Here is a 26,325-nt window from a genome sequence, read left to right on the forward strand (position 1 = left end):
AAAACAAATGGATTTAAGTATTTGCAGAACTCTTTTCAAGCAGTTCTCTCTTCTTTTTTTTTTTTTTTTTTTTTTTTCCACTCAAATTACTGTTTGTTCAGAAGGGAAATTGAATTAGATGCTAATACTCCATTCAATTATTCTGTAACTTTCATTTCTTCCTCTATCAGAATTATAAGCTTCTTCTAGCATTTGCTTTTCTCCCAGAGAAGTCCCAAGTAAAGCCAAATCTTACTGTAACTGGGATTTTCTAAAATAGTACACATTCTACATTCTGTCAGTATTCTCAAATCTGGATTTATTTCAAGCTGCCAATCAAGAAATAAGAGAAAGGTTAAACTTAAGAGGACTGGAGACCTGAACAGCACCTTTGCCCTGCAAGGTATTTGCTCATTTCTAGAGAGATCCCATAAAATTGATTCTAGAGCAGAGAAAATTGAGCCTTTTAAAATATTTTTTGACAAGAACTAGGTCAAAGTGGTTTTCTTTCAGAAATGATGCCAAAACTTGTGAATGATTTGTTATTCCCAGAGCAGTAAAATAAAGAAAATTCAGAATTAAAATCAAACTGAGATATAAGTCCAGCGAAGCGTGGAAATGCATTTTCCAGACACCTAAATTAGTCATTGTGCAATCTTTCAGAAATTTTGTGATGAAAATAAGCAAGGCAGCACTTGTAGAAATTGAGTCCTTTACTATTATTATTATTAGCTGTTGTTAGTGGAGAAGAAAACAAATATTTCCAGGCAAACAAACCCTTCTTCAGATTATCTTGTTGAGTTTTGTTATCTGAAAATTTCCCCACTCTTTGCAAGGATATTGGTTGGATTCCTCAGGAGACAAACCTCTGGGTGTGTATAACATTCCCACTGGGCCATCAGAACCTCAGCAGAACTCATATCAGGGCAATGTCTCTGACCCCACATTTGGTCAGAGCCAACACTTTGTCTCCTTCGGCCCACCGAAGAAGGCAGAAAATGAAAAAGGGCTTCATAGGTTTCATAACATACATGCCAGGTACATCAGTGTTGTTTACCTGAGTGGTTAAACCTTAAGTCTGTTTTTTTATGGAAATTTCCATTCTTATATAAAATACCATGTATGACCACTAAACAAGGATTTAAAAAAATCTTACATTGCTTCTTCATAGTTTAGAAGCAAATTGCTGCTGAATACTAAAATTCTCAGGTTCTCATTCCCTTCAAACTCATGGCACTATCCTAAAATAATCAAACACTATGAAAGCAATTCTAGGTTTTCCAATCTTCATCTTTTTTATAAATATCATGTTTACCTTGTATTTCCCTGCACTTTTTCTGAAATTATTAGAGCTCTCACAAACCAGCCATAACTGGCTGAGTTATTTGAGTATACAGGTGTTTGTCACAGCTAAGCAGAATTTTTACTACTTTTTCTTCTATTTTTTCTAATAAGTATTTCAGATCCAAAACTTTTTAGAAGAGTTCTTTATGAACTTCTTGGAAGTTTTGCCATTATTTGTTTGAAAGTGAGGCCAGTTTGTCAGCAAACATACAATCTTCTGCTTCCAGATTTTTTATCTTCTTTAAATGTGCGTTGTTTTCTATTGCTCTTAGGGCACATTGGTTCCTCAGCCATTTTGCTTACAGCATTTTGCCACAAGGGGATAATACATCCTGTTGCTCCAGTGATATAGTAGCTCTGTTTAAGAGCAATTGGTCATTGTAGTCTTATTTAAAACTTTGGAAGTCTGCTGCCTTTCTGAGAATAGCCACCTAATTGTGGCTACATACAGTGTCAGTCCCATTCAGAATAATGGCAGCTGACTGAAAAAAGGCAGGGGATGTTGTCCAGTACAGTGCTACTCTTCAGCTTTTTTTGGGAGAAGAGGTTTCTTGTAAAGAAGCGTTTTTAAGGAATATAATAGGGCTGGGGGCAGGGAGTAGCTTTTGTTTTAAAATAAAATTTTCAAGTGCACTGTATCTTAGTGAATTTTCATTGTCAATAAGATACAGAAAAAAACGTGAAACTTTGAGCAGCTCTTGGTCCATTTTTAAGATGATCCAAGAGAATTAAATTATGTCATTTGTTAAATTTCTTAGAGAGATTTTCATAAATTATATTTTCATGTAAGCTAACCAACTGACTTACCAATACTCAGAATAAGCTTCTAATTTTCATAAGTAATTCTTGTAAATGATATGATTTCAATTGCAGTTTTTCCCTTGGAAATGTATCAGGGAATACATATTTATAATTTCGTTATTCAAAGTCTTCCTGTAAATGACGTTTTACATTTACATCCTGGCCTTTTAAGTTTTCTAGTACTGTCTGCTTTGAGTTAGTATTCCAAGTTCTGTATGTTACTTCAGCAAAGTTAAAAACTCAATCTGCCTTAGAAGTTGCCCAGATGCAGGTTGTTAAAGATCTACAAAGTGTTCTTGGAAGTGCATTCGGGAATAACAGAATTATTTGTGAAGGCTCTGGTTTGATATAATTCACTTCTACTGGAATCTGAGGAAATAAAATTAGACCATGCTCTGAAAATTTATTGCTGAATGTAAGAGTGCAAATTTCCCTCTTCACAGCAGCATACATTTTATACAGGGTTTGTTTGTACTAGCTTAGGTACCTGAGATCAGAATTTAGCCTTGGAATGTTTTCACTGTATTACTTGCAAGGTAGTGGAAATCTCCCCATAATTTTGTGGAACCAGATTACCTCCAGAACTCCCTTCCAACCTCAGCCATTCTTCAATTCCCTGATTCTGTGATTTCAGGATGGGTAAGCACACTCATTTCTGTTAACCGTTGTGGTTTCATAGCATTTTACCATAGTATAGTTTTGTGATCTTAAATTTCAGGTTTGCCTGAGACATGTCAGTTATGTGGGTAAAAATTCAGGCATACCACTTTGTACTATACCCTCCTCTCCTCTCCTCTCCTCTCCTCTCCTCTCCTCTCCTCTCCTCTCCTCTCCTCTCCTCTCCTCTCCTCTCCTCTCCTCTCATCTCCTCTCCGCTTTCCCCTTCCCCTTCCCCTCCCCTCCCCTCCCTTCCCTTCCCTTCCCTTCCCTTGCCTTCCCTTCCCTTCCCTTCCCTTCCCTTCCCTTCCCTTCCCTTCCCTTCCCTTCCCTTCCCTTCCCTTCCCTTCCCTTCCCTTCCCTTCCCTTCCCTTCCCTTCCCTTCCCTTCCCTTCCCTTCCCTTCCCTTCCCTTCCCTTCCCTTCCCTTCCCTTCCCTCAGCTCTTCTTTTCCCAAAGTCAGCATTTTGAATGTGCTAGAAAATCTGAGATCATAATTTCAAAATTTTATAATACCTTCCATATGTTCTGCATTAAAAAGAAAAAATTAAAATGTAACACACAATTTCTGGTGGTCTATAAAGGATAAATCAGTAAGATCACATGAGAGAACATACTGTAGGTTTTCAGTACTTTCCATAATGGATGTATTGCAAATAATTTTGAAAAGATGCTCAAACCTAGCTTCCATTATGAAACACTAAAAAGAATAAAAGCTGGAATTTAGCTGAGAATGGAAGGTGCTCATACTGTAAGCCAGTCTTGGCCTAGACATTGAGTGATTACACTGGATAATTCCCCTGTTCAGAAACAGGAAAACTCTTTCTACTTTCCATTCTCTAGTATGCCATGACTAGATGTTACACTCCCATCTTAATGAAAGTGCAGTTATGAGTGAAAACATCCTGAAGTCATTCTGTTGCTTCCTGTCAAGCTGAACAAAAAAGCTCATTATAGCCCTTCAGCTCACTTCCTCAAGCATTCATCTGCAGAGTTCTTAACAATTTATCTTAGCTGTATTTTACAATCCCTGTATGAAAAGCATCAAGACAATTTACTATATAGAAGTAAACATCATTTTTTACATTAAATGCACTAACCGTGCATTTTTCCTTTTTTAAAATTGTAAACAAAATCTATAGGAAAAGAATAACAAGCTAAAATCTCCTTTTTATGATACTAGTAAACAGAAATAATTGACAGTAATTGTGACCTCTCTGGAAAATATCCTTCCAGTTTTATTACATTATGTTGCCAAATTGCTCCTTTTGAATTAGAATCAAAGAATTATAGAATCACCAAGGTTGGAAAAGACCTCCAAGATCATCCATTCCAATCATCCACATACTATCAATATTTCCCCACTAAACTACGTTCCTTAGTACCACATCTAAACATTTATTGAACACCTGCAAGGACGGTGACTCCACCACCTCCCTGGGCAGCTTGTGCCAGTGCCTGACCACTCTTTCAGAGAAAAAAATTTTCCACTAATACTAGTAGTAGTCAATCATTAGTTGCTTGCAGTGGGAGAGGTGAGATGGTGGCTGTCCCATACAGCTAAATCACGTGTAGCCTTTGTGCAGTCGCAGTCTGCATAGGTTCTCCTGCTAAGGACAGCTTAAAGCAGAAGGAGAGTAAGCTGTAGTTCCTGGCTGACTTCTACAGAAATTCTGCTGATTACTCTTTGAAAAAGGTAAGATGAGCACAAATCATATGACAATACAAATTTTCATAAAAACATAGAATCACTGAATATCTCAAGTTGGAAGGGACCCACAAGGATAATCGAGTCCAACTTCTGAAACCACACAGGACCACCCAAAATCCAAACCCTGTGTCTGAGAGTGGTGTCCAAACACTTTCTGATCTCTGGTACTTGGGGCCATGCCCACAGCCCTGGGCAGCCCGTTCCAAGCCCACCGCCCTCTGGTGCAGCACCTGTCCCTGACCCCCAGCTGCCCTCCCCTGACGCAGCTCCATGCCGTTCCCTCGGGCCGTGTTGCTGTCACACAGAGCAGAGCTCAGCGCTGCCCCTCCGCTCCCTGTGAGGAGCTGCAGCCGCCATCAGGCCTCCCCTCAGCTCCTCTGCTCTGCGCTGGACCGACCACGGGACCTCAGCTGCTTCTCATACACCTTGCCCTCCAAACAAGGCCTTTCCATTTACTTCAGTGAAGACATCTTAAACACCAAAAACCTCTGACAGCTTTGAAAAAGATTCCTCCAGGTACAATAATATATGTCCTGTGGGCAAGGAAGGGAGAGAAAAGAGACTTATTTTGTTTGCATATGTACTTGATAAATACCATTAATAAGAAGAGTCAAGTACTTCAAAAATAGGGGGGAAATAGGCTTATTAACCAAATTCATGATTTGGTTTGATGACTACTTGGGGGTTCTGTGTTGTTTCCTTTCCTTGAACAATATGTTACAATGTTTAACACAGTTCTTGTATCTTTGGGAGGTTTTCTAGTAAGCTACTTCAGACTAGTTAGACACAAGGCTGAGACTTTAGAAATGTTCTTCTTTTTAAAAGCAAACCTCCACAGACTGCAGTAAGTTTATACAGATACAGTTGCTATAGGAAAATATAACAAATCAACCCAGAGGCTTCCAGGAGGTTGGCCAAAGTGCTCTTGTGCCAGGGTAAAGAAGCAGCAGCTGAGGAGGAGAAAAACTGGAGTGTAAGCCATTGAGGAGTTCTGGTGCTGTGTTACTTCTGTAGCGCGTGTGGGAGCAAAACTGGTGGCTGTGTTTGCACTCCAGTCAGCAGGTGTGAGTGGGTATGCACTGTTATTATCAGAATAAAACTATGTTTAATTTCTGTGAAAAATAATGTAGGGTCTTGCAGCAAAATTGTGTTGTTGCTAGCCCTAGGCAATGGGATGTGCCTTTGCTGCAGGGAGAAGTGGCTCTTCCTTCTGGCAGGCCATACTGTTGCTATGCAAGTTTTAATAAATGAGTGTGAATTAATGTTATGTGCTCTGGAGCTGAACTAAGCATGTGTATTTCCTTACCCAGCTATCTTTTCCTGCTCTTCTGTTCTATATGGATAATGTGCTGCTAAAACCATGCCAGTGTAGGATTCTGTACAAGTGACTTCCCTATCAAATTCTATCATTTGTGGTTTGATATTCCCCCTGGAACAACAGACGAAGGCAAACGGCAGGCTAATTGATTCAGTGCTCCCCCATTGCTTCTCAGCACAAGCACTTAGCTCTAATAATTGTGAAGAGAAGAATTGATGCTGAGCTATAAACTGGTGACACAGAACTCAGTAAATGGTGTGTACTCCACAAACTGCCAGCTATTCAGTGTATTGACATATATTTTTACTCTTTCAATGCATTTTTCCAACTAATATCTGTAACTAATGTAGTTTCCCATGTTTCAGTGGCATAATGTTCACAGTGGATAACTATGGAGTGGGAGAAGGGGTTTGTTTTGTTTTTCCCCATAATAAAATCATGCCCTCAAGCTTCTACAGAGCAGCAGTATTTCAATGCACTCAGGAATTGTGGTTTAATATGCATAAATATTCCTTTTCCCTGTTTAGAACCAGTAGGACCATATACTAAAAGCTCTTTCCATTACCATAATTCCACCCAATGCAAAAATGCTGTTAATTTTCATACTAAACAAACAGAATAGTTATACGGACCTTGTCTCTGCATGATGTGAGCTGACAGAATTGTATTTCTCAAGAAAATTGATCAGCTAAAGTAATATCCTAGTATCTTGAAAGTGTCCAGTACATTGCTTTAAATGGATTTCTTTTTTAATTAAGCATCAAGATTTCTATATCTACATGCCCATATCTACCATATACCTCTAAGAAATGAATATTACTTTTGCCATTTGTGTAAAGCAGCAGGATGCGGCACATTCTTTGTTAATTTTTTGTTCAGCTAAACACAGTTCCAATTTAGAAAAAGAGGAAATACTATGATCTCATTGCCCAGTAAAAAAATTACATATTCATATACAAGGAAAAGCATTTCTTTTCATTGATTTCCACACAGAAGTTATGTATTTCTACAGAGCTGAGGTCTTCTGCTTAATGTCATATTCTTCCTCTGTTGTATTGGCAGAGAGCTTTCTCCCTTTCTGTCTAGAACACAATTCTTTTCTTTTCTTTCCAAAATTTTCTGATTGTTTATGCAAACAAATAAAAAATTGAGAAGTACTTCTATCCATCTATGCCCAAAGCTCTTACCAGACCTTTGTCTTTCTTGTTGTGATTGATGGGAGCTATGAGAATTAACTTTCTTTCCTGGTTACCTGCAACAATAAGCAACTTCCAGATCTATTGTCATGTAATAGTCTCAAACCCTAATCACATTGTAAGGATGATATTACCAAACTAAGTGTTGACTCTTTGTACCAACCACACAACATATGTTCATTCTGGGACATATGCTGTGTTTTGATCTAGGATTATGCGTGCTTTGGTATGAATCAACTTTCAATATGTTTTTTGGATTTTTATGTTGCAGAATACTGGTCAGGGATCAACCTGATCCTTTTCAGAACATATCTGTGGACCTCTGGAAGCAGCAAGGTCTTGTTCTTGTAAATACGTGTTCTGCTTGATAGGAGACATTTTTGAGTTGACAGCAGAGTATTTATCTGGGATTCAGTTGTCTAAAATGCCACTGAATGCTTCCTATAAGATACCCAACTGCTGCTTTGCCTCTTGCTGTAGCTTTCAAAGAGTGCAGAACTGCAGATCTTGTCATCTCTACCACTCAAATATGATTGTCTGAGATTTTCTGCAGCATCTCAAATGACATAAATCATCTATGCTTAAGTAACTGAATTTTTTAGTAAGTGAAAAAAGCATAATTTATGCATATTCCTTTAATTATTTGATGCTTGAATACCTCAGTAATTTTATCCCTCTTGCCCTTAATATTCACATTTTTTTGCTCCAAAATTTGCTTGCTCCTTATTTCCAAACATGCACAGTAAATGAAATACGCTCATTTTTGTGTTTGTTACTTTCTATAACAAAGTAACTTACAGCAGCACTGATAGGAAACTTGAGTTATTTGCTGTGTAGCTCAACTTAAATAAAGGAAAATATCAGTGGTGAACCTCAACCTGTTTGGCTTTTTTGAAGGTGTATATAGAGGGCACATGATTCACCATGAGGGTACATTATGGTTGGTATAATCCATGTTTCAAAAAAAAAAAGAAGCAAAGTTTTATTTGGGAAGTCTTCATATGTTCATTTAGCTGTAATGTTTATATGTGAGATTATGGAACAATTTTTGATTTTAAAATTGAATTTCTCTGCACTGCATTCTGAACTGTATACCTGATCTCTTCTGAAAACATTTTAAAATTAAAGCCATGGAGTTTGGAAAGACTTTGACAAGACTGCCAAAGTTAGGCTTTTCTGGGATAGCTTGAGGGAATGCTTTTGTTACATATCTTTGCCCATCAGATATGAAAATGCTATGCTCGGAACTCTAATTAAAGGAATTTTTTTTCCAAGACTATGGTGGGTCTAATAAATTTAAATGGCAAATGTAAAATATATTGAGAAGAAACAATAGATCTCTAGCTAGAAAGTAAAAAATCAAAGCTCACTTAGATTTTAATCTCAGAAAATGCATGTATACGTTTTAAACCTAAATAATCCTCACTTGTATTTGTATTAGTTCAAAAAGCAAACAAACCCATAGTTGCATGAATTTTAAGAGGGATGTTTTCTTTCTATACAGGATCAGCTGTGAAATACCTGTAAGGTGATGAAAACAAACTTATCATTGCCTACATTATTAAATGGATGCTTGCTTGATGTACTTGCAGAAACAAATTATTCTGATTGTCAGCTTAAATTTATTGCAAGTTTGGAGAATCTTAACTCTACTTTTATGCAAGATGCAGAGCTCTCCTTTCAGATGCAGCTTCAATGCTGGCACTAACATGAGCCAGCTGTAATGATGTCTCTCAATCTCTGTGCCTATGCTGAAAGCTGAAAAAGTGGATCAAATCATAGAGCTCTTATTTATCAGTGCTATCTTAGATATATCACAAGTATTTAATTTCAAATGGATGGATGAGATAATCTGAGATGAATCTATGCATTTAGGCAATGAAAACATGGGCTTTTTCAATTGGAAGGGTGACACGTGCAAAGCTTCTGATGGTAGCAAAGTGGAGAGAGCCTGTATCTATACTCCTGGCTTTTGCTGGCATCCCTATATTGACAGGTGTTTGGAGATCTGATAGAAGCTCTGGCTTAGCAGTGTTAGCTGTCCTACCACTAATTCTGGTTCCCCAACTGCCCTGGCCTGACATGAGTGCTTTCAAGTGGCTTATCTTGGTAGTACTGACATAAAATTCAGCTCTACTGGTACAGCTTCACCTCTACCACTCTCTTTTTGATTTGCATACAAAACTCTAAACTGCCTTTACAGTAGAGCCATTTGGAATGCATTATGAATATTCAAGAGGTGTATTTTTCCATTAAAATCTCATTTTTTTTCCATTCCTCCTAGAAATGCTGGGATTCTTCATTTGCAAAGTATGCAGAAAACAACTTCCTTCTGGTTACAGCTGTGTATTGTATGGCTTGGATAAAAAGCAATCAAAAACATTTAACTGTATTTTGTAAGGTCTGTTCCAGTGTAACCACTGTTAATTTTGCAGAGTTGTTTTTTCTTTTTTTTTCCTTAAACAGACAGCTTCTTTTATCAGCCAAAGAACAAGTCATTTGATTAATGATCATTTTTATCTCTTTGAAAGGATCCTTTCCGACCATTGGGGTGAAGTCTCTTTCGAGATTCCTGAGGGCGGGATTTTTAAATAGCATCCTGACCTCACATCCAGTCTCAGGGGGTGGATCTTTACCCCCCAGCATTTCCTCTGGTAGGTATTCCAGCCTTTTTCCCCACATTGATTTTTCTCTTCACCCTCTAAACCATCTCTCCACAGCTCTCGGGGAAACAAAATGTGATATTGTTTACATGGGGAGATCAGATGTCCCTTCGGATAAAAAGTCAAACTGGAAAAGAGAAGTTACTCTTCAAGGACTAGCTATTTCCTTGAATCAGTGTATAGGAGAAAGTGTGAGGGATAGTAGTCAACCTAAATACTGCAAGAGAAAGCCTGGTGTCCTTTAATCAAGTGCTTCATGAAGCATACCTGTGTACACCAGGGAAACAACACTTTAAAAATGCCTCTGTAAAATCCCATCTTTATGTGACTCTGTGACTCTTCTCTAAAAATTTGCATTTCCTTGCTAAAACATGGAAGTAAAACAAAAATTTGAAAGGAAAAATTGTATTAAGTAATGGAGTTTGAATCTTTTGTATGCTTCCACAGTATCTCTTGAAAACTGCCTTAATTCTTAAAAATAACTTTTATAATAATTTGCACTATTTTAATTCTCCTTTACAATAAATGAGAAAATCCCATGGTTTCTGTTGTCAGCACAGTGCACCACACCATCTCTTGCTAGGTCTCCAGTAGTTCTATGGGTCTGTGGTGGCACAGAGGACTTAGAGGGTTGGCTTGTGGTTGAACACAGGCTAATAAGCTAAGAACACAGTGCCAGGTAAATAGGCTGCTCTCTGGTACTGGGCTGAAGCAGGAAATACAGATAGGCTAGAAGCATTCCCAGGAAGATTTTTTGTGTTCTCCATTCTTCTCTGGAGCCATTAAAAACCATCTGTCACCAAAGTTAATAAACAAAGAGTAAATAAAGGTATCTTAATCGTGGTTAAAATTGAATTAAAGTTCAGTTCTGTTCCTCTCCAAACTACATATTTATATGCAGAATTAATCCATATGTGGGTTAATGTCGTATCTATGTCCTTTCAGGACCTCTTACCAGTAATATTACTTACAGTTTTGGTTAAAGAGAAAAAATTGTCTTATGGTACAATTAGGAGGCGGTCTGAAGGATGGCATATGTGGTATTGATTTGCTATACAAAAGAAAATGCTCTACCTCTCTGTGCCTTGTTTTATCCATTGTGATAATTACAAGCCTCATCAGTATATGTTACTCAATGTGGGATTTATTTATTTATTTTAAGTGCTACTATTTCGTAGTTTGCTTTCTTTCTTTGAATAGAAGCTTCTGAGCAACTTTTGTGTCTTTTCATTGACTCTTTTAGTGTCTTTTGTCAACAGTCTGTAAAATGCTTTTCATATGTTTTCTCCTGAAGATATTTCATTATTTAATAGTCATTAGGCAATTTTGGCAGTCAGCATCACAATGAGAATGATATCTGTCACAAAACAGCTCTGTGGAAGAAGAAATACTCCCAGCATCCTCCCTCCCCTGAATTCTCTGTTTTGAATATTGTGTTATGTGTAGCATATCACTGATTCTATTAGTTTAAATATGCCTTAACTGCATTAATAAATTGGCTTTTCACCTAGCTACCTACAAGTTTTTCTTGTCCGTTTGTAAGATCCTCAGAACTGTTTTTCCGAGTGTTTGTAAAACTTCACGTTTTGGACTTAAGTTATAACTTTTAGTGTGATTACTTAGTAAGAGTGTTTCATAATCTCTTGCTATTAAAATATTCTTTTACTAAGAATTCGATCTGATGAAATATTCAAAACAGGGAAAACATAGCAATTTAGCTACATGTTGAGCAATGTATGCCCTAGCAAGGTGATGAAAACAAATGCTTGTTTGATCATGTCAATAACGAAAAAGAGCCCAGAACCAGCCCCATAGAGAGAGACAAATGCTGCCCATCTTTTGCAAAATGAAGAATATCAGGTAGTTCAAAGCCAATAAGGAACTGTGACAAATCCAATGGAAGTTTTGTGTTTCTTTGAGAAAGATTGTGGGTGAGGGAGTAGGCAGGTGGCAAGAAACTGCACATTAAAAGTCAGAAACTTCTATTAACATATGTACCCTAACAACCTTATCCATAGTACTTCTCTTTAACTCTTCATTTGTTCCTCTCCTGTCGACAGTTAAGCACAATCTTAATTCTGTATTGCCTCTTTTTGTTGCAGTGATGACCAGGGGATGCCACTTTCAATGCATACTGACTTTCTAAATTATAAAATCACCTTTGCTGCATGTGTGAACCAAAACCCAATACACTCGCTGTATTTTTTTGAAGGAAAAACAATTTCCTGTTGAAAGGAGTACTGATATGAGATGTGAGAGAGTCAGAACTTACTCTTACTCTTTATGATTCAGTAGAAAAGTTCATCCTTGAATAGTAGTCACTTGAGCACAAAGAGAAGAAATGTACCCTTTGTCCCTTCCTGTTGAAAAACATTGCACTCAGTACCTGACCTTTTTTCTGAACAATGCTTTACCAAGAAACAGATATCCAGGGCAACACTGCCCACAGCAAAGGGGTTGGAACTGAATAATCTTCATGGTTCTATCCAACCCAAACCATTCTGATTCTATGAATTCCACCATAAGGTTTTCAAGGACTAATACCCATGCTATTATGGCAGTCTCTGGCTCTTTGAACAGTAATATGTGGGCAAAATCATCTGTCCACTGGAGTCTTGTTGCTTCCCCTGTCCCCAGCCTTTACCCTCTCTTACTAAAAGTGAGAGAATTGCTGATTTTGTGTTTGTACTAGAGGGAAGAATGTTTGACTGCTGCCTTTGGTAGTGCTGTGACCTCACCTCCATTACTTGAGATTGTTGGGCTCATACTGGACAGTACCTGTCATAAGCCTAACAAAAGTACTTAACATTTAATAATCCTTGCTGAATTATACCCTAATTGCTTCACATATAGCTTCTGTGTAAGATTTCAGTGAATTAAACTATGTGGAAAGCTTAAAATGCCTGCATTATTCTGCTATAAGGGTCATGGGGAACAAAGATGTGAGATGGTTTTATTTACTAAAACATTTAACTCAAACTACATGCTAGATTTACTCCAGAATAGTCCAAATAGGAAAAAAATGTTTCTTATTAAAGAAAAAAAAAAAAAAAAGTAAGAAACATTAGAAACATTTAAAGTAATTTTTCTACAGAATTTCCCAGATATGTTGTAGAAGTTAAACACTAAGAACTAAACTGGGAAGCCTCCCAAAGAAGTACCTGGAAAACATCTTGGCAGAGCAGAGTAGCACTTGTTTTATGTTTTTCCATTTCAGGCAAGGGGAGGAGGCAGTGAGTTTATTTATACTGTTGCATTGACAGCCAATGTTCAGTTGTGTGTAATCTGGTGTTGGATTTTACATTGCACAGAGGTTCATGTATGTAAAAGGTGTATTCACATAGCCAACCTAAGGCTAAAGATGAATTTGTGTTGCAGGCATGGGATTTGACATCTTTCTTCATAAAAGGATTGCCACAAGTATAGATTTTTTTTTTAAACCTAGTCATAGCTAATGCAATAGCATTTATATTTGACAGTTCATCAGAAGTCTGCCACTTCCATACAGTGTTTCATTAGAAGTAAGGCCTTCAGGAGGCCTGCAAAGATTTGTCCTGTGTTTTTGGAGGAAGACAAAAAAATATGTCCCTTTAAAGAGAAAAGCTTCCTTTTCATTTAGCCATCATTTTTGTCACAGTTTTTTTAGTCTCTTATTATCCCACCTGTTAGCAGTACAGATTCACATGACTTAGTTGATGCAAATCTATAATGTAATGGTTCATCACCAATGGATTCACAAAAGAAAAATGTACTTTTTCTCAAATCCTTGCAAAAATTGAATAGAAATTTTAAAGTGTCTAACAATTTACATCCTCATCATACATATGTTGGCGTCAACAAAGAAGCTTAGACGTTTCTTCATATCTACAGAGGCACATAGACACGTATGCATGTTGAAAATAAATAGCGAAATTGCAGTGCTGCTTCTGTTTTTTCAAATACTTACCTGCCCAAACTAGTAGTGTTTGCTTCATTTTGGGAGAACTCCTAGTTTCCTTTTTCAGCTGTGTATTTGCAGCTCTTGATTTCAGTCATGTATAAAGTTTGTTATGTGAATGTATACCCATATTACCTGACAGAAATTAGATATAGAAAATGGTATGGTTTGCTGCTGTCGTTGGAGGGTGTTGGAGAGATTATAAACCTGATGGATCAGAAAGGAAGGGAGGGAAACAAAATACCTTTACTGTTGTTTCTTTCAAGCTCTGAATTTTTTTGTTAACAAGAACAACTAGAAATGAGCATCAAGCTATGAGTAACTATGGAAAAGTCCCTGTTAAGCAAATCTCCCCACCTCCCTCCATAATGTTCAGTATTCAGACTACATCAGCAAACCACATATATGGTAATATTCGTATTTTTTATATGGAGCTTCTCAAAAACCTCAGACAACTGTAGAATACTAAAGCAAGTGATTATCAGTTTTCTTTCCCCTAAAATTAATATTTTCCTACAAAGTGCACCTGAGTGAGCCCATTATTCTTGATATTATAGAAGGTGACAATTGAAAGCAAATTGTATTGGCAGACCGTTATTGAACAAAATTGCTCAACAAGAACCATCAAGGAGCAATTATGCATATTGAAACTCAACTATAATTTTATGGTACTCCGATAATGAGAAAAGTAACCATTAATTTTTTATTTTTTTTTTTCAGTTAATGTGTTTTTCCCTACTCTGGATTTCAGTACCTAAAAGTGGCTGTGTTTTTTTGTTGAACCAAAATTGCTAAACCTTTCTTGCTGACTAACAAATTGATTATTTTACTGCATTCTCTAGAATATCTGGGCCAAATAGCTCTTCTAGTTTATTCTTTCCAGCATCAGTGCTATTTCACTGGCATGTCTAGCCTATAAACCCTATACATAATGGCATGCATTTTCTGAGTACAGATGCTCAAGCTGAGAATGTATGTGGACTTCACCATTAGGCAGGCAAAGAGTACTTCACAGCCAAAATATGGATGATCAGTGAGTAATGTAATCAGTGAGATAATGTTTTGGTTTATTAATATTTAACTTGAACTGTAGAACAGGGATTGAGCTCTGAGTGTAGGACATGAAAAAAAGAAGTCTACATTCTCCACCCTTGCTAAATAGCTCACTTCATGCCCAGACATCATCATAAACAGTTCCAAGTGTTCTAGTCCTAGAAGAAGTTCAGGAAAATATTACTGAAACCTCTTTCAAGTCAGTATAAAGTGGTTCTTAAAAAGCCTGGAGATGTCAGCATGGTTCAAGGGTATATGAAGGTTTTGAAAAATAGTAGAAGACTCTCCAATAAGGTGCTCATATGTACTTAGAATAGTTTGTGTGGCATCTTTTAGAGCTGTTCTTCAAATGTACTGGCTCCTGTTCTTGTCCCTGTGCAGGGACACGTAAGACATCTCACCATAATATTGAAGGTGTTTCTTTTTTGTTTCTGTTTTTAATGTTCACGTAAACATAAGCAGCAGGAATGAAAAAAGTAACTAACTCCAACTAATGAAATACCGCTATTTGTTCTGTTTTTACCATCTGCTGCATTCTCTTTGCTTCTCTCACAAGGAGACAAGAACAAGAAAACAAATCATGGGAACAGTGCAGCTGCTTTCTTTTTACAGTTCCACTTTCTTTCCTCAAAACCTTCCAGAATCTCTTTTGTAGGCACACGAGAGGAGTGAACTAGGAGGAATCAGAGGCTGCAGAAGCTGGAGTCTGCTAAAACTTCTTTTGTCCACAGCACATTCTCCTGTTGTTGTGTGAGAAGTGGAAGAACTGTTTGCAGCTTTTTGGGTAGTGAGTGTAAACAACCGCACAGTGGGTTTTTGTGTAGTGAGTGTAAAATATACAATATACAAATATAATAATATATAATATAAAATTACAGAAAACAGTTCAAAGGACAATATTTTCAAACAATGCAATGATACAATGGACACATGAATGCTGATCTGCAGACATGATAGAGCAGTATTTTCTTAGAAGAACAGGAGAGCAGATTCAAAGATTTTGCTCTGTGAGTTGAAGAGTAAATATCCTATTTATGAAGGCATTCTAGGCCAAGCTGGATATGGTTCTGGGCAGCCTGGTCTAGTAGTTGGTGGCCCTGTGTATAGTGGAGGGGGTGGAAACTAGATGATCGTTGAGGTCCTTTTCAACCAGGTCACCCTGTGATTCCATGAATGATTCTATAATTCTATTTATGTTAAAAGTTCTATTCCCATAATGGGAATGAGAGATTTAGTTAAAAGTAAAGACTGTAGAAATGAGTATATACTAACTGCATTCTTTTTCATGTATTAATCTTACATAAAACATTAATTAAAGTGGGCTTTACTGCATTATTTAAAATGACAACAGGAGACAACAAGATGAATATTTTGTCATTGATATGACACTTCAAATTCTCCTCCTTATTCATCACTCTACCACTCAATTAGATTATGTGCTATCAAAATCCTGTGGAAAAAAAAGATCTAAAAACATATATGCTGTGAATTTTAAACGCACTTGCTATTTCACATCATTCTGCATTGCACAGCTTCCTTTTTTTCTTTTCTGCTTATAAAAAGATGTCAAGCAGATTGATCAGTGAAAAACACAAAACTGTAACATGAATTCTGAGGCAGCATGACACCAATACAGGATGTTTGTAATTTATGCTGGTTTTGTTTCATTGGCATTACAGTAGAGCCATGTGGGAGAATTCTAATGACAAACTTTCTCAGGGAAAAATGAATACTTTGTCAAAACCAGTCAACCGCCTGTCACCAAGTGATGTTTGCATCAAAAACCACAAATAACCCCAGAACCTCCTGCAGATTCATCTGAGTTTTGAGTAATGGAATCCGTGTTCCTTTTTCTGGATCACATAAAGCACTGATACTGCTCTCATGTGTTCAGTCCAGTTTCCATAGATGCAGGGAGTCTGACAGGTCTGCCATTGCTGCTCCTTTTATGTTGTGCAAGCAGAGAATGCTGCTTTCACTAGTACCCAAGGCAGGTGTCTGGCGGGGGGAAGAGTGAGGTAGAAATAGTTAAGAGCTGTGCAGGAGTTATAGAAACAGTGAAAGTGGGTATGCTATCAATATGCCATATATAAATAGGACTGTATTTTCATATTGGTGTTTTTAGTATGTAGTATGCATACTTCACAGTACTCCCCACTCGAGCACTTCTGGGTATCTGAAATTGGTGCAAGAATGACTTGTTTTGCTGACTTGAACCTTGAATCCACTTTCAATCCATTTTATGTTTTGTGCCCCCAACTCCACCATGAAGTTGAGTGCTCTCTTCTGGCAGTATCTGCAGCTTTCAACTCCCAGGTGCTCAACTTTTATCCTGAAAAAACCCTGACACCATTTTCAGTGTCCTTATTCCATGCCCTCTCTTACATGGATCTTGACTATAAAATGAACCTGGTTCTTATTCATGTACTGCCTAGTGCCTGTTTCTATATGAGAACATCTCAGTTAGTCAAGTCTTTAATTTAGAGAGCTTCCCCAACTCCCATCTTGTACTGCCTTCCATTTCTGTTCATCTTTAAACTGCTCCTTCAAGTAAGGTTGTCCATGTTTCATCTGTGTAAGCAATCATAAAAATAGGAAAATAATTCAGTGTCTTCCAGAATTGCATAACCCAATGATAAAATACTCAGATATCTTTTCTCTCTCAGAGACTTCTCTACCCCATGCTATCAACATTGATTCCAGTCCTTGTTCTGAGGATGAAAAATTCATCTTTCTCAGTATCATGAAAACAACATGGATTTTCATAATAATATTTATATTATCTCCTTGTTCTTCTTTTTCTTTTTGTTAGTTTTTTTGCCAGCTAGTTTGCCGGTATTATTTTTCAAAGTCATTTTTGTGCTGCACTTTAAACCAAAAGCAGTATTCCATGTTGTACAAGATTCAGCACAGACCTTAATCTTTTCAGGACTCAGATTATACCAAAGTATATAAAAGATAACATCTGCTCTTTGCTGCTAAAATATGAAACTAACAGCAACTAACCAGGGACTTTATTTTATGGCAGTCCTGTACTGGTCACCACCCTCTGACCTTCTAAAGATTAGGCATCCCAGATCATGCTTTATCATGTTTAGGTCATCAGAAGTAGAGCAGTGCTTTCAGTTTGCTTCCCAGATCTGGAACTGATGGAGTTCAGTGGCTATTCATATCAGGATCTCTGATTTTCGCAGTGTGGTGCCATCTATCCACCGCCTGCCCTTTAGACCAATGGCTCTGTCTGCATAGGGATGTCCAATGTTAGATTCTCTCCTTGCATTTACAAGAGAATCACATCCTCACATCTCAGCCACTTTCTCCAGAGCCAACTGCTAGTCCCCTTCCTTTATCCATGAATGGGAGAGCCTGTTCACATAACACAAGTGCACAGTGGAATCACTGAAGTGCCTCTACAAGGTATTGAGCCATGGAACAAAGTACAGCATTGTGTGTTGGTAACCAAACTCAGCCTGACCAAACGCAGAGGGAACTGTGGTTTATAGATGGAGATGGCCACTTGATTTTCTGGACCTGTTTTTCCACTCCTTTGAAATCAGGTTGTGTCTTACCTTACGTTTTCTGACAGTTGATGTTGTTATATTTGTAAAATGTTCAAAAATCATTGTGTAAAATTTGCAAACCTGTAGAAAAAGAATTGTTTACTGGGAAAAGAGCCTATGTATTACCATTTTGATGATAAATACATCCACTAGAATCTGCTACATAGCAGTTTTATATTATCATATCTTAAAGGAACCAAAACACTAGCTGAAACAGTCTGGATCTACATATACTCCAAAGATAAATATTACACTGACTGAAAGTGTTATTGTGTGGACTGTATACTGTCACAGTCTAGCTAGGGGCATGTAAATATCTTCAGCGAATACTGCAGCCAAGTTGCAATAGCTTTTGTCAAATACTGGTATGCTAGAAGATTGAGTAGTTAGTATTAGGATCCAGGCTTAAGATTTTTGCTTAAAGCAATCAAGGAATGGAGCTGAGCTCAATTTTTGGTATCGTGAAAGTCTGCAGAATCTCCCACTGAGTTTGAGATTTAGGTAGCATGGAAAAGGATTCAAATTCAGCATGTGGGAAGCTAACCTGCACCTCTGTGACTAAATTTATTGTTCATCAGTGTATAATCAATGAATATAAAGATATTATAATTAAGAAATATCCAGGAAAGTTAGGCTAAGTAAGATTATTGCAACAGGAGGATAGTAAATGGAAAATGCTTACCGATGTTGTAGGCTCACAATATTCTCCACTGTCATGGTTTTATGTTTTTTTGGTTTTCTGTATTCCCCATCAAAACATCATGTAGTGTACTGGAATTGAAGTGTTAATGCTTCAATTCCAGGTACCTATCCTTATACATTACAGAAGTCATGGGATCTGACCCTTCTGGGGGGGGCGGTCTCTTACTGCCTGGCAGTGGGTGCTGGAGGGTGCTTTCCTAGCCGTTCCAAGCTTTTCAGGTTTGACTCGGTCTCGGGAACTCTCTCTTTCCTATCTTATTTGATTTATTAGTCTCAATTTCCATTAGATTGTATTATATTGTGTTATCTTGCATTCCAATATCATAAATAGTAAAATAAGTTTTCCTCCATAGATCGTTGCCACTGTTTTTGTTTTTTTTTCCCCCCCTCCCTTCCCATTTTGTGAGGCCAGGGGCCTCCTACCCTCTGTCACGGGCATAGATTGATCTGGTTAACTCTGTGACATCCACAAGGAGTGAACTCCAGGAAAAGATCCCTCCTCAGTGGCAGTCAGCACTTAAATAGGATCTAGGAGAAGTGGAGCCAGGCTCCACCCTTTCCGGTAGCACAGGTGAATTACTTTCACCTGCACTCCCATGGCTGACTCATTGCTTGCCTCACGTGGTGAATCAGAGGTTCAGGCCGTGATTCAGCAGTTCCCATACAATCAGCATTACAGAATGCTTAATGATATGCAGATCTTTCAGTATACAGTGACCTGTTTGAAGACAAAATGCAATTTATATTGGCATGTTTGCCAAATCATACCATTCCTGTGATATCATATGGAAGAGCTGATGTTGTATTTGTGTTCTTGAAATGAATCATTGCTATTAAGTAGTATTTTCATCAGGAATGACTCGATGTGTTAAGGCATAACATTTCAAGTGACTGAAAAAAGATATCAAACATTTTTAAAACCCATAAACATTATTCAGACAAAACCTGGAATCTCTTTTTAAAATCTCCAGATAAAAACGTATATATTTTATTCATACTGTTGGTCTGAGCAAAATGAACGGCAGTTTGTTGGGTGGTTTGGGGGTTTTATTTTGTGGGGCAAGAGAGGGATCTTTGTTTTGTGAGAGAATGTAGAAGAATTAAAAATTGATTTTGCAAAACAAGTATGAAAATAATTTATATTAGAGGTTATGCATCTAATGTGCATAAAAAATTTAATGAGAGCTGATGAGCCTCTATGGAAAATTACAAACTAACTTCTCTAAAGTGTAGGGTGCCAAGGAATTACTAACAGAAAACGAGGAGCATTGTTTCAAAGTTCAATAGCTCCATTTGTCATTCTCTTCAAATGTAATTTTTTCATAAAAATGTTTTATTTGTTGATTTATCCAAAAAGAGAAATTTCTGAGTAACTGAAGCCTGAACAAATATAGCATCTGAAAGCCAGCTTACATCCTTATTTATTGCAAGATGCTGCAGTCTGTAACAATTTAGAAATTACTACTTGCTTGAGAAAACTTGCATGTAAAGGCAGGTTCTGCATATTATAAGATCTCTGGCATTATGCTGCCATTTGTTTTTCTCTAGACTATAGAATATTCCTTTCATATGGAGATTTCAATCCCTTGACAATAAGCAAATTGTAAATGTGCAGGAATCTAGATCATTCATGTGCTTGAAACTAAAAAGAGTAGGCTATACTACTTGTCAGCATAAACAAAGTGAAGAAAGCATTACTTTTTAAAATGCTCTGAACTCTAAAAATGCTAAACCAGATTTTAATCAACAGATGCAGATGAAAATAAATAAATTGAATAGGTAATAGATGCACACTTGCAGGTGAGATCATTTAAAAATAATAATAATTAAGAAAAAGCTGACAATTTGGTAATTCTTCCATTTCAGAAAGGCTATTGATAAAAATCAAGAATGCAGCTGAAAACTTTCACACACACTCAAACATGTCTACTGTCTGAACATTATTCAGCACTGTTTTATTCATTGAGGACCTAAACATGTGAGTGAATACAAGAACGCCAAATTTTATTAGAAGAGATTAGAAGAAAAAGATATTGTGAGACACTCCAGAAAAACAAAAATAAGCTACATCAGCAAGCATCACCAGTGCATGTGGAATTCAGTGTTGACACTCAGGGAAGGGAGCCTCAAGTGAACTGCTTTAGCAGTGGGTTGGACAGAATGATCTCCAGAAGTCCCTTCTAACTCCTAGAGTTCTATGATTCTGTGAACAGAGAAACTGCTCATTCATTTTTTTAAATACAAGGTGAGCTGTAACAGCATAGGAAAGATAACTAGCTGTGGCTTATTGTATATTGTAGACAGTTTAATTAACACCTCCATTATTAATCAAAGTGAAGAGAATGCTGGCATGCACAGAAATGGAAAATTGTGCTGGAATCTTCGTAATGCCATTCTGTACTTTCTCACCTTGAATATTGTGTTTATTTGTCATCACAGTGTCCAAATAAAACATAATGGTAATTTCTAAGATAGGGGAAAAGTCCTGAAAGAGTTTTCTTTTGGATTTGAAAAATACTGGAAAAGCTGATATTTACAGAAAGCGGAAAGGGAGGACTTGTGTCTTCACCACTTGAAGCAGCACTGATTTTACTTAAATCCCAAAAGGGGCAGGCACTGTCAGGAAAGAAAAGATTGAGACTTTCTACTTCCTTCCCTATCTTATTAACATAGATTGCATAGAGTAGAATGGCTCATGTGCAATACTAACAGTTCTATAAGAGACCTCATAGTGCAGCCTGGTTAGCATGCCTGTTGAGCCTCTCCTATTAGACAGTTCCAGAGTGGTGGCTTAGCCTTGGATAAAAACAGTGAAACAGTATTTAGTAAAGTGTCCAGGTTAAAAGTTCGTCTTTATATTTGGGTGTTTTCTTAAGAAATTAAAATAGCTTGTAATTAAGTTTTAAAGAAGGCTGAATTTGGATATGGTGCTGTCCTGGAACCAAACAGGAAAGCTATTCTGGTTAAGCAAAACTTTTACTTGGGTAACCTAATGTATATGCACAAATAAATGTAAAACGTATGAACTCAGAATTCTGCTGGGTTAAGGAAACATGCACTCATATGTGCATATATGCACACCAAATCTAGGAGGGCTTTTGCACAATAACTCTATTTTTAAGTCTATCTGTATGCCCCTGAATTGTTAGGATATTTTTCTTTGAGAGGGAAAATCATGGCACTGACCATGCAATTTCTAGGAGATGGCTTATGTTTCTTTTTCCTTGCCTCAAATGTATTCCAAAGTATTGTTGAAAGATACATACATATCCAAAGTATATTTAAGTTAGAGCTGTTCTTAGTTAGAGGTAGAACAAGAACTCTTGTTTGGAAGTAATGGTCACTGTTTTCATTCTCTTTAATGTGGGAATACACCAGAGCAAATGATGCACAGTCTGCTAATTCACTATTATTAATCAAAAAAAAAAAAAGAAAAAAAGAAAAAAAGAAAAGAAAAAAAAAATAAAATAATTCTTAGAGAATAATACAAGTAAAAGAGGATTTTGAAACTAGTTATCATATTTAAGTAATGTGACTAATCTGTGCCTAACAGCTGGAAATATAAAAACCCTATAATATGTCTGTAATCCTAATGTGTTTCTTTGCTGTTTTGCAGGCAGACCAGTAATGATTGTAGTTGAATACATGGAAAATGGATCCCTTGACTCCTTTCTGCGGGTGAGGTACCATTTTGTGATGGCATTTGAATAAGAAGTCATCCTAGGTTAAGATTTTAAATCATTTATCATAAATTAACTCCTACGTAATGTTATTCATGGAATTTTAGTGAAGAACAGAAGCATTTTCCCCAGGGTGCATTTCTAAGGTACAGTGATACATTAGAGCATAGCTGGAAAAAAAAAGATTTAAACTTAGGAATATAATTGATTTCTTTTACAAGAGTAGCTCCCATATTTAGCAAAATGTGTTTTGATTAGTGTTTTTATGAAGGAAAAGATAAATTGAAGTACAAATACCTAGGCTTATGGAAATTGTTCACTTTGCTCAATCACCTTCAAAAGCACTTTGTTTTGATTCTTTTGGTTGGTGAAGTGTAGAATAGACTTGGTAATTGATTTATAATTATTTATGGTTACTTGCATTAAACAAATTAGAAAACAGTTCATGGGTGAAGTATCTCAGTGCTAATTAACCCCAAAAGGTCACTCTACAAACATTAAAGAAGAGCTATAGAAAGCATGTTACACTTGTATTTATGTTTTCTTAGAAATGTAGGAAGGGATGACCTCCTAACTTAAACTTATCTTAAAGTAGTGTCTTTGTTAAATCAACCATTGGAAATGCTCTGGAGACCTAATGACATAACCTTTTTGAATGATTTGACTGGCAAGGGTTTCAAATTTGTCTTAGAAAGTAAATGTCAGTCCTTACCAGCCTAGTGCCTTGCCACTTCCATCTTGTAGAGTGCAAGGTGGGACTGTAGACAAAGTCTGGGGATAGATGAGGACTGCGTTTTTGTGAACATGTTTGAAAGGGTGTCCCAAAATGCCAAGCAGAGGTGCTCAACAAAGAGAAATCTAGATGATGATGATGAGGGATGATATGGTAGCAGAAAGAAGGAAATGATAAGGGAAGAGAGTGAATAAGCAGGAGGGAAAGAATACCAAGACCTTTGAAAGAAAACGGATACAAAGAAATGAGAGAAAGTCATGCAGAGAGCACTTATTTGACAGCAGTTTGGGAAAAGAGCTAACCACCAGAAAAGAACAGCATCTGGAACAGAGGATACTACTTTGAAGGCACATCAGACCCATTATTTCAGATATTGCTAGACGTTGTTTTTCCATTCCTTTTGCTTTCGGTTATTCCGTTGTATTTTCACTCTTAGCATCCCTTGCTGTCCTCTTCACTGACTATCCCGAATAAACCTTTTGTTTCTATCTGTCAAGACATCTGACAGATGTCTAGTTTGTTGGAAAGATACCAACAATGCTATTTCTGGTGAGAATTTGACAATCCGTCAAAATGAAGTTATTTTCTGGAGGTAGTGTGGTACTGTCAGCATCTTCTGGAAACCGATTTGGTTTAAAAAATCAGCCCAGTTGCTTTCCTGGCTCATCTCACATCTGTCTGCAGGATGCAGACAAGCTGCTGCTCTTTTGAGGACCTAGGGCATCTGTGTTCTGTAATTTTATTGTGGTGACCCAGGAAGATTTGCCTGAGCCCAGTTGTGCTCTTTGTGCATTCATTGTGTGTGCATGTGCAAAATTTCACACAGGAGAATAAAAACAATGAAATACGTGATTCCATAAAACTACCTTTCTCTGAGCTGCTCTATTATATCTACGTATGTTACTATTCACATTCATTTATTCATCAGAACAATTACTACTTATTGAGATACTTTAATATCAACTGACATTAGCAAAATTACGATGTTGTTGTGAAGCAGTACTTCTCACATTGCATAAGAAATTGCAGGCAAAACTGCTGGGGGGAAATGTGAGCTAATCATTTCTGCAGCTGGTTTCCATGTGTATTATTTTACAGTTTTAATTCACACTTCTGATACGGCTTATTCTCCTGAAATGTTTTTTAAAAGGATTTTAGATAATATTCAGTGTCCCAAAGCACTGTAGATATCATCAGTTTTTCTGTTAATAATTAGCAGAGCAAATGGCTTCAAAGTAACCTCTTTAAAAAGAAACCCAGCTGCTTCATTAATAATAGTTGTTTCCTGCAGAAGTCCACACTTTTAAAAGCTTTTGAGAAGATAGAAATAAGTGGAGAGGTTTTATTCATAACAACCCTAGTGAAAGATATTGGGTGAGTGTAACAGTTTTTATGCGCTGAGATTTGAAAAGGCTTATGATATTATCTATCTTCGGTATTATTTAAAATAATGACTTGTTATAGTGCACAGTCTTTTTACAGAGAAACAGTGTGGAAAAAAAATAATATCTTGCCATAAGAATTCCTCCATGCCGCAACCAGCATAGCCCTCCAACCTGTCATTCTCCAAAAGCATGCAAAAATGGATCAATTACACTTTATCAAAGGGAAGCCCTGTGACGTGATAAGTAGTGTGAGTGCAGTCCAGAAGACTCATCATGGAAGAGATTTTGCAAACAAGTTATGCCAGGAATCCTGAATTCTTGAACCTTAAATCTGAGTTCTTTATAGTCTTCAATTCCTTGCTTTACACATAGGGAAATAAAGCACCAAGGTGTTAAGTGATCTTCACAGTATTCTGCAGGAAATGCATGACAGAGATCAGAAATTAAATCAGTTTCCCGGAATACTGGGCCAGGATACACCCATCTTTCATCATTTTTAGTGCTGTGTTTTGGTTTTGATTATGCGGCCAACTCTCCCAAACTACTGCCTTGACTGCTGATCTCTATATGAATTATACTGCAAGCTCAGCTAAATTATGCCTTCCTCAACCCACAAAATATCCCATATTCTAAGCTGTTATCTTTGAGCTTTTGGGTTTAAAAAGTTGGCATGCATTTGCAATACAAAGATGCTGTAGATATTTTCATTGTGGGAAGACATCAGCTCATTAGAACCAATTCTGTAAGATGATGGCAGTTAACTACAGCAGATTGTGCACTGCCAGACATCCTAAATTGCTGTAGACACATGGCACCTAATTTCTCTCAAAAAAAAAAAAAAAAAAGAAAGAAAAAGAACAGCATTATTTTTGCGGTTATATAAAATTCATTATTGTAAGGTGAACCTCAGTATCATTTTTTCTCATGTAAGATTGATACACAGAAGTTAATCATCCTATTGTCAGGTAGGAATATTCTATGTGTTGCAAGAAATGGGCTGAAATTTCAGCAATTTCCTGTTCTGTTACCAATTTCACATTCACTATACTTTGGCTAGGACAGATGTCTTTATGTTTCTGTCACCCACCTGTGTAATGGAGATCTTAGCAATCACTTATCCTCCAAACATGTGAGGAAAATAAGAACCATGTGAAAAGTTAAAAGGGCAGATATCAGAACTCATAGAAAAACGTACTCGGTAGTTAGGCCAGTTGCAGTCAGACAAGTTTTTTCATTCTTATTGATACAGTGTATCAATATGACAAGAAAGACGGTCAAGAAATGCATAAATAAATGTCTTAAGATTTCAGAACCTTTTCAATAAGCATTGTGCTTATTAAATAGAATAATAGAATCAGAATCATAAAATGGCTCAGGTTGGAAGGGACCTTAAAAGCCCAGCCAGACCCAACCCCCTGCCACAGGAAGGGCTGCTCCCACCAGCTCAGGCTGCCCAGGGCCCCATCCAACCTGGCTTTGAGCACGTCCAGGGGCATCCACAGCTTCTCTGGGCAGCTGTGACAGTGCCTCATTGGCATTTTTAGGGATTCATTCTCGTCATCCCTCTCCAGGTTTTCATTTGGGAAAGAGAATATGCTCCTGAGATT

At 37.2% G+C, this 26,325-nt stretch overlaps 1 protein-coding gene across 8 annotated transcripts in view; it reads left to right on the forward strand.

The window, feature by feature from the left end:
• EPHA6 (EPH receptor A6) overlaps positions 1-26,325 on the forward strand; it is a 515,780-nt gene that overhangs the window by 397,175 nt on the left and 92,280 nt on the right. For 6 of the 8 annotated variants that reach the window (XM_090152397.1, XM_090152412.1, XM_090152405.1 and 3 more), the window contains 2 exons: positions 9,537-9,659; positions 22,537-22,598. In XM_090152397.1, coding sequence (XP_090008523.1) covers positions 9,537-9,659; positions 22,537-22,598 — 185 coding nt within the window. The remainder of the gene's footprint in view (positions 1-9,536; positions 9,660-22,536; positions 22,599-26,325) is intronic. The other 2 variants (XM_090152418.1, XM_090152435.1) reach the window with 1 other exon arrangement.

Source organism: Phasianus colchicus, chromosome 1, assembly GCF_987193195.1.
Source record: "Phasianus colchicus chromosome 1, bPhaCol1.hap1.1, whole genome shotgun sequence".
Taxonomy (NCBI): Eukaryota; Metazoa; Chordata; class Aves; order Galliformes; family Phasianidae; genus Phasianus; species Phasianus colchicus.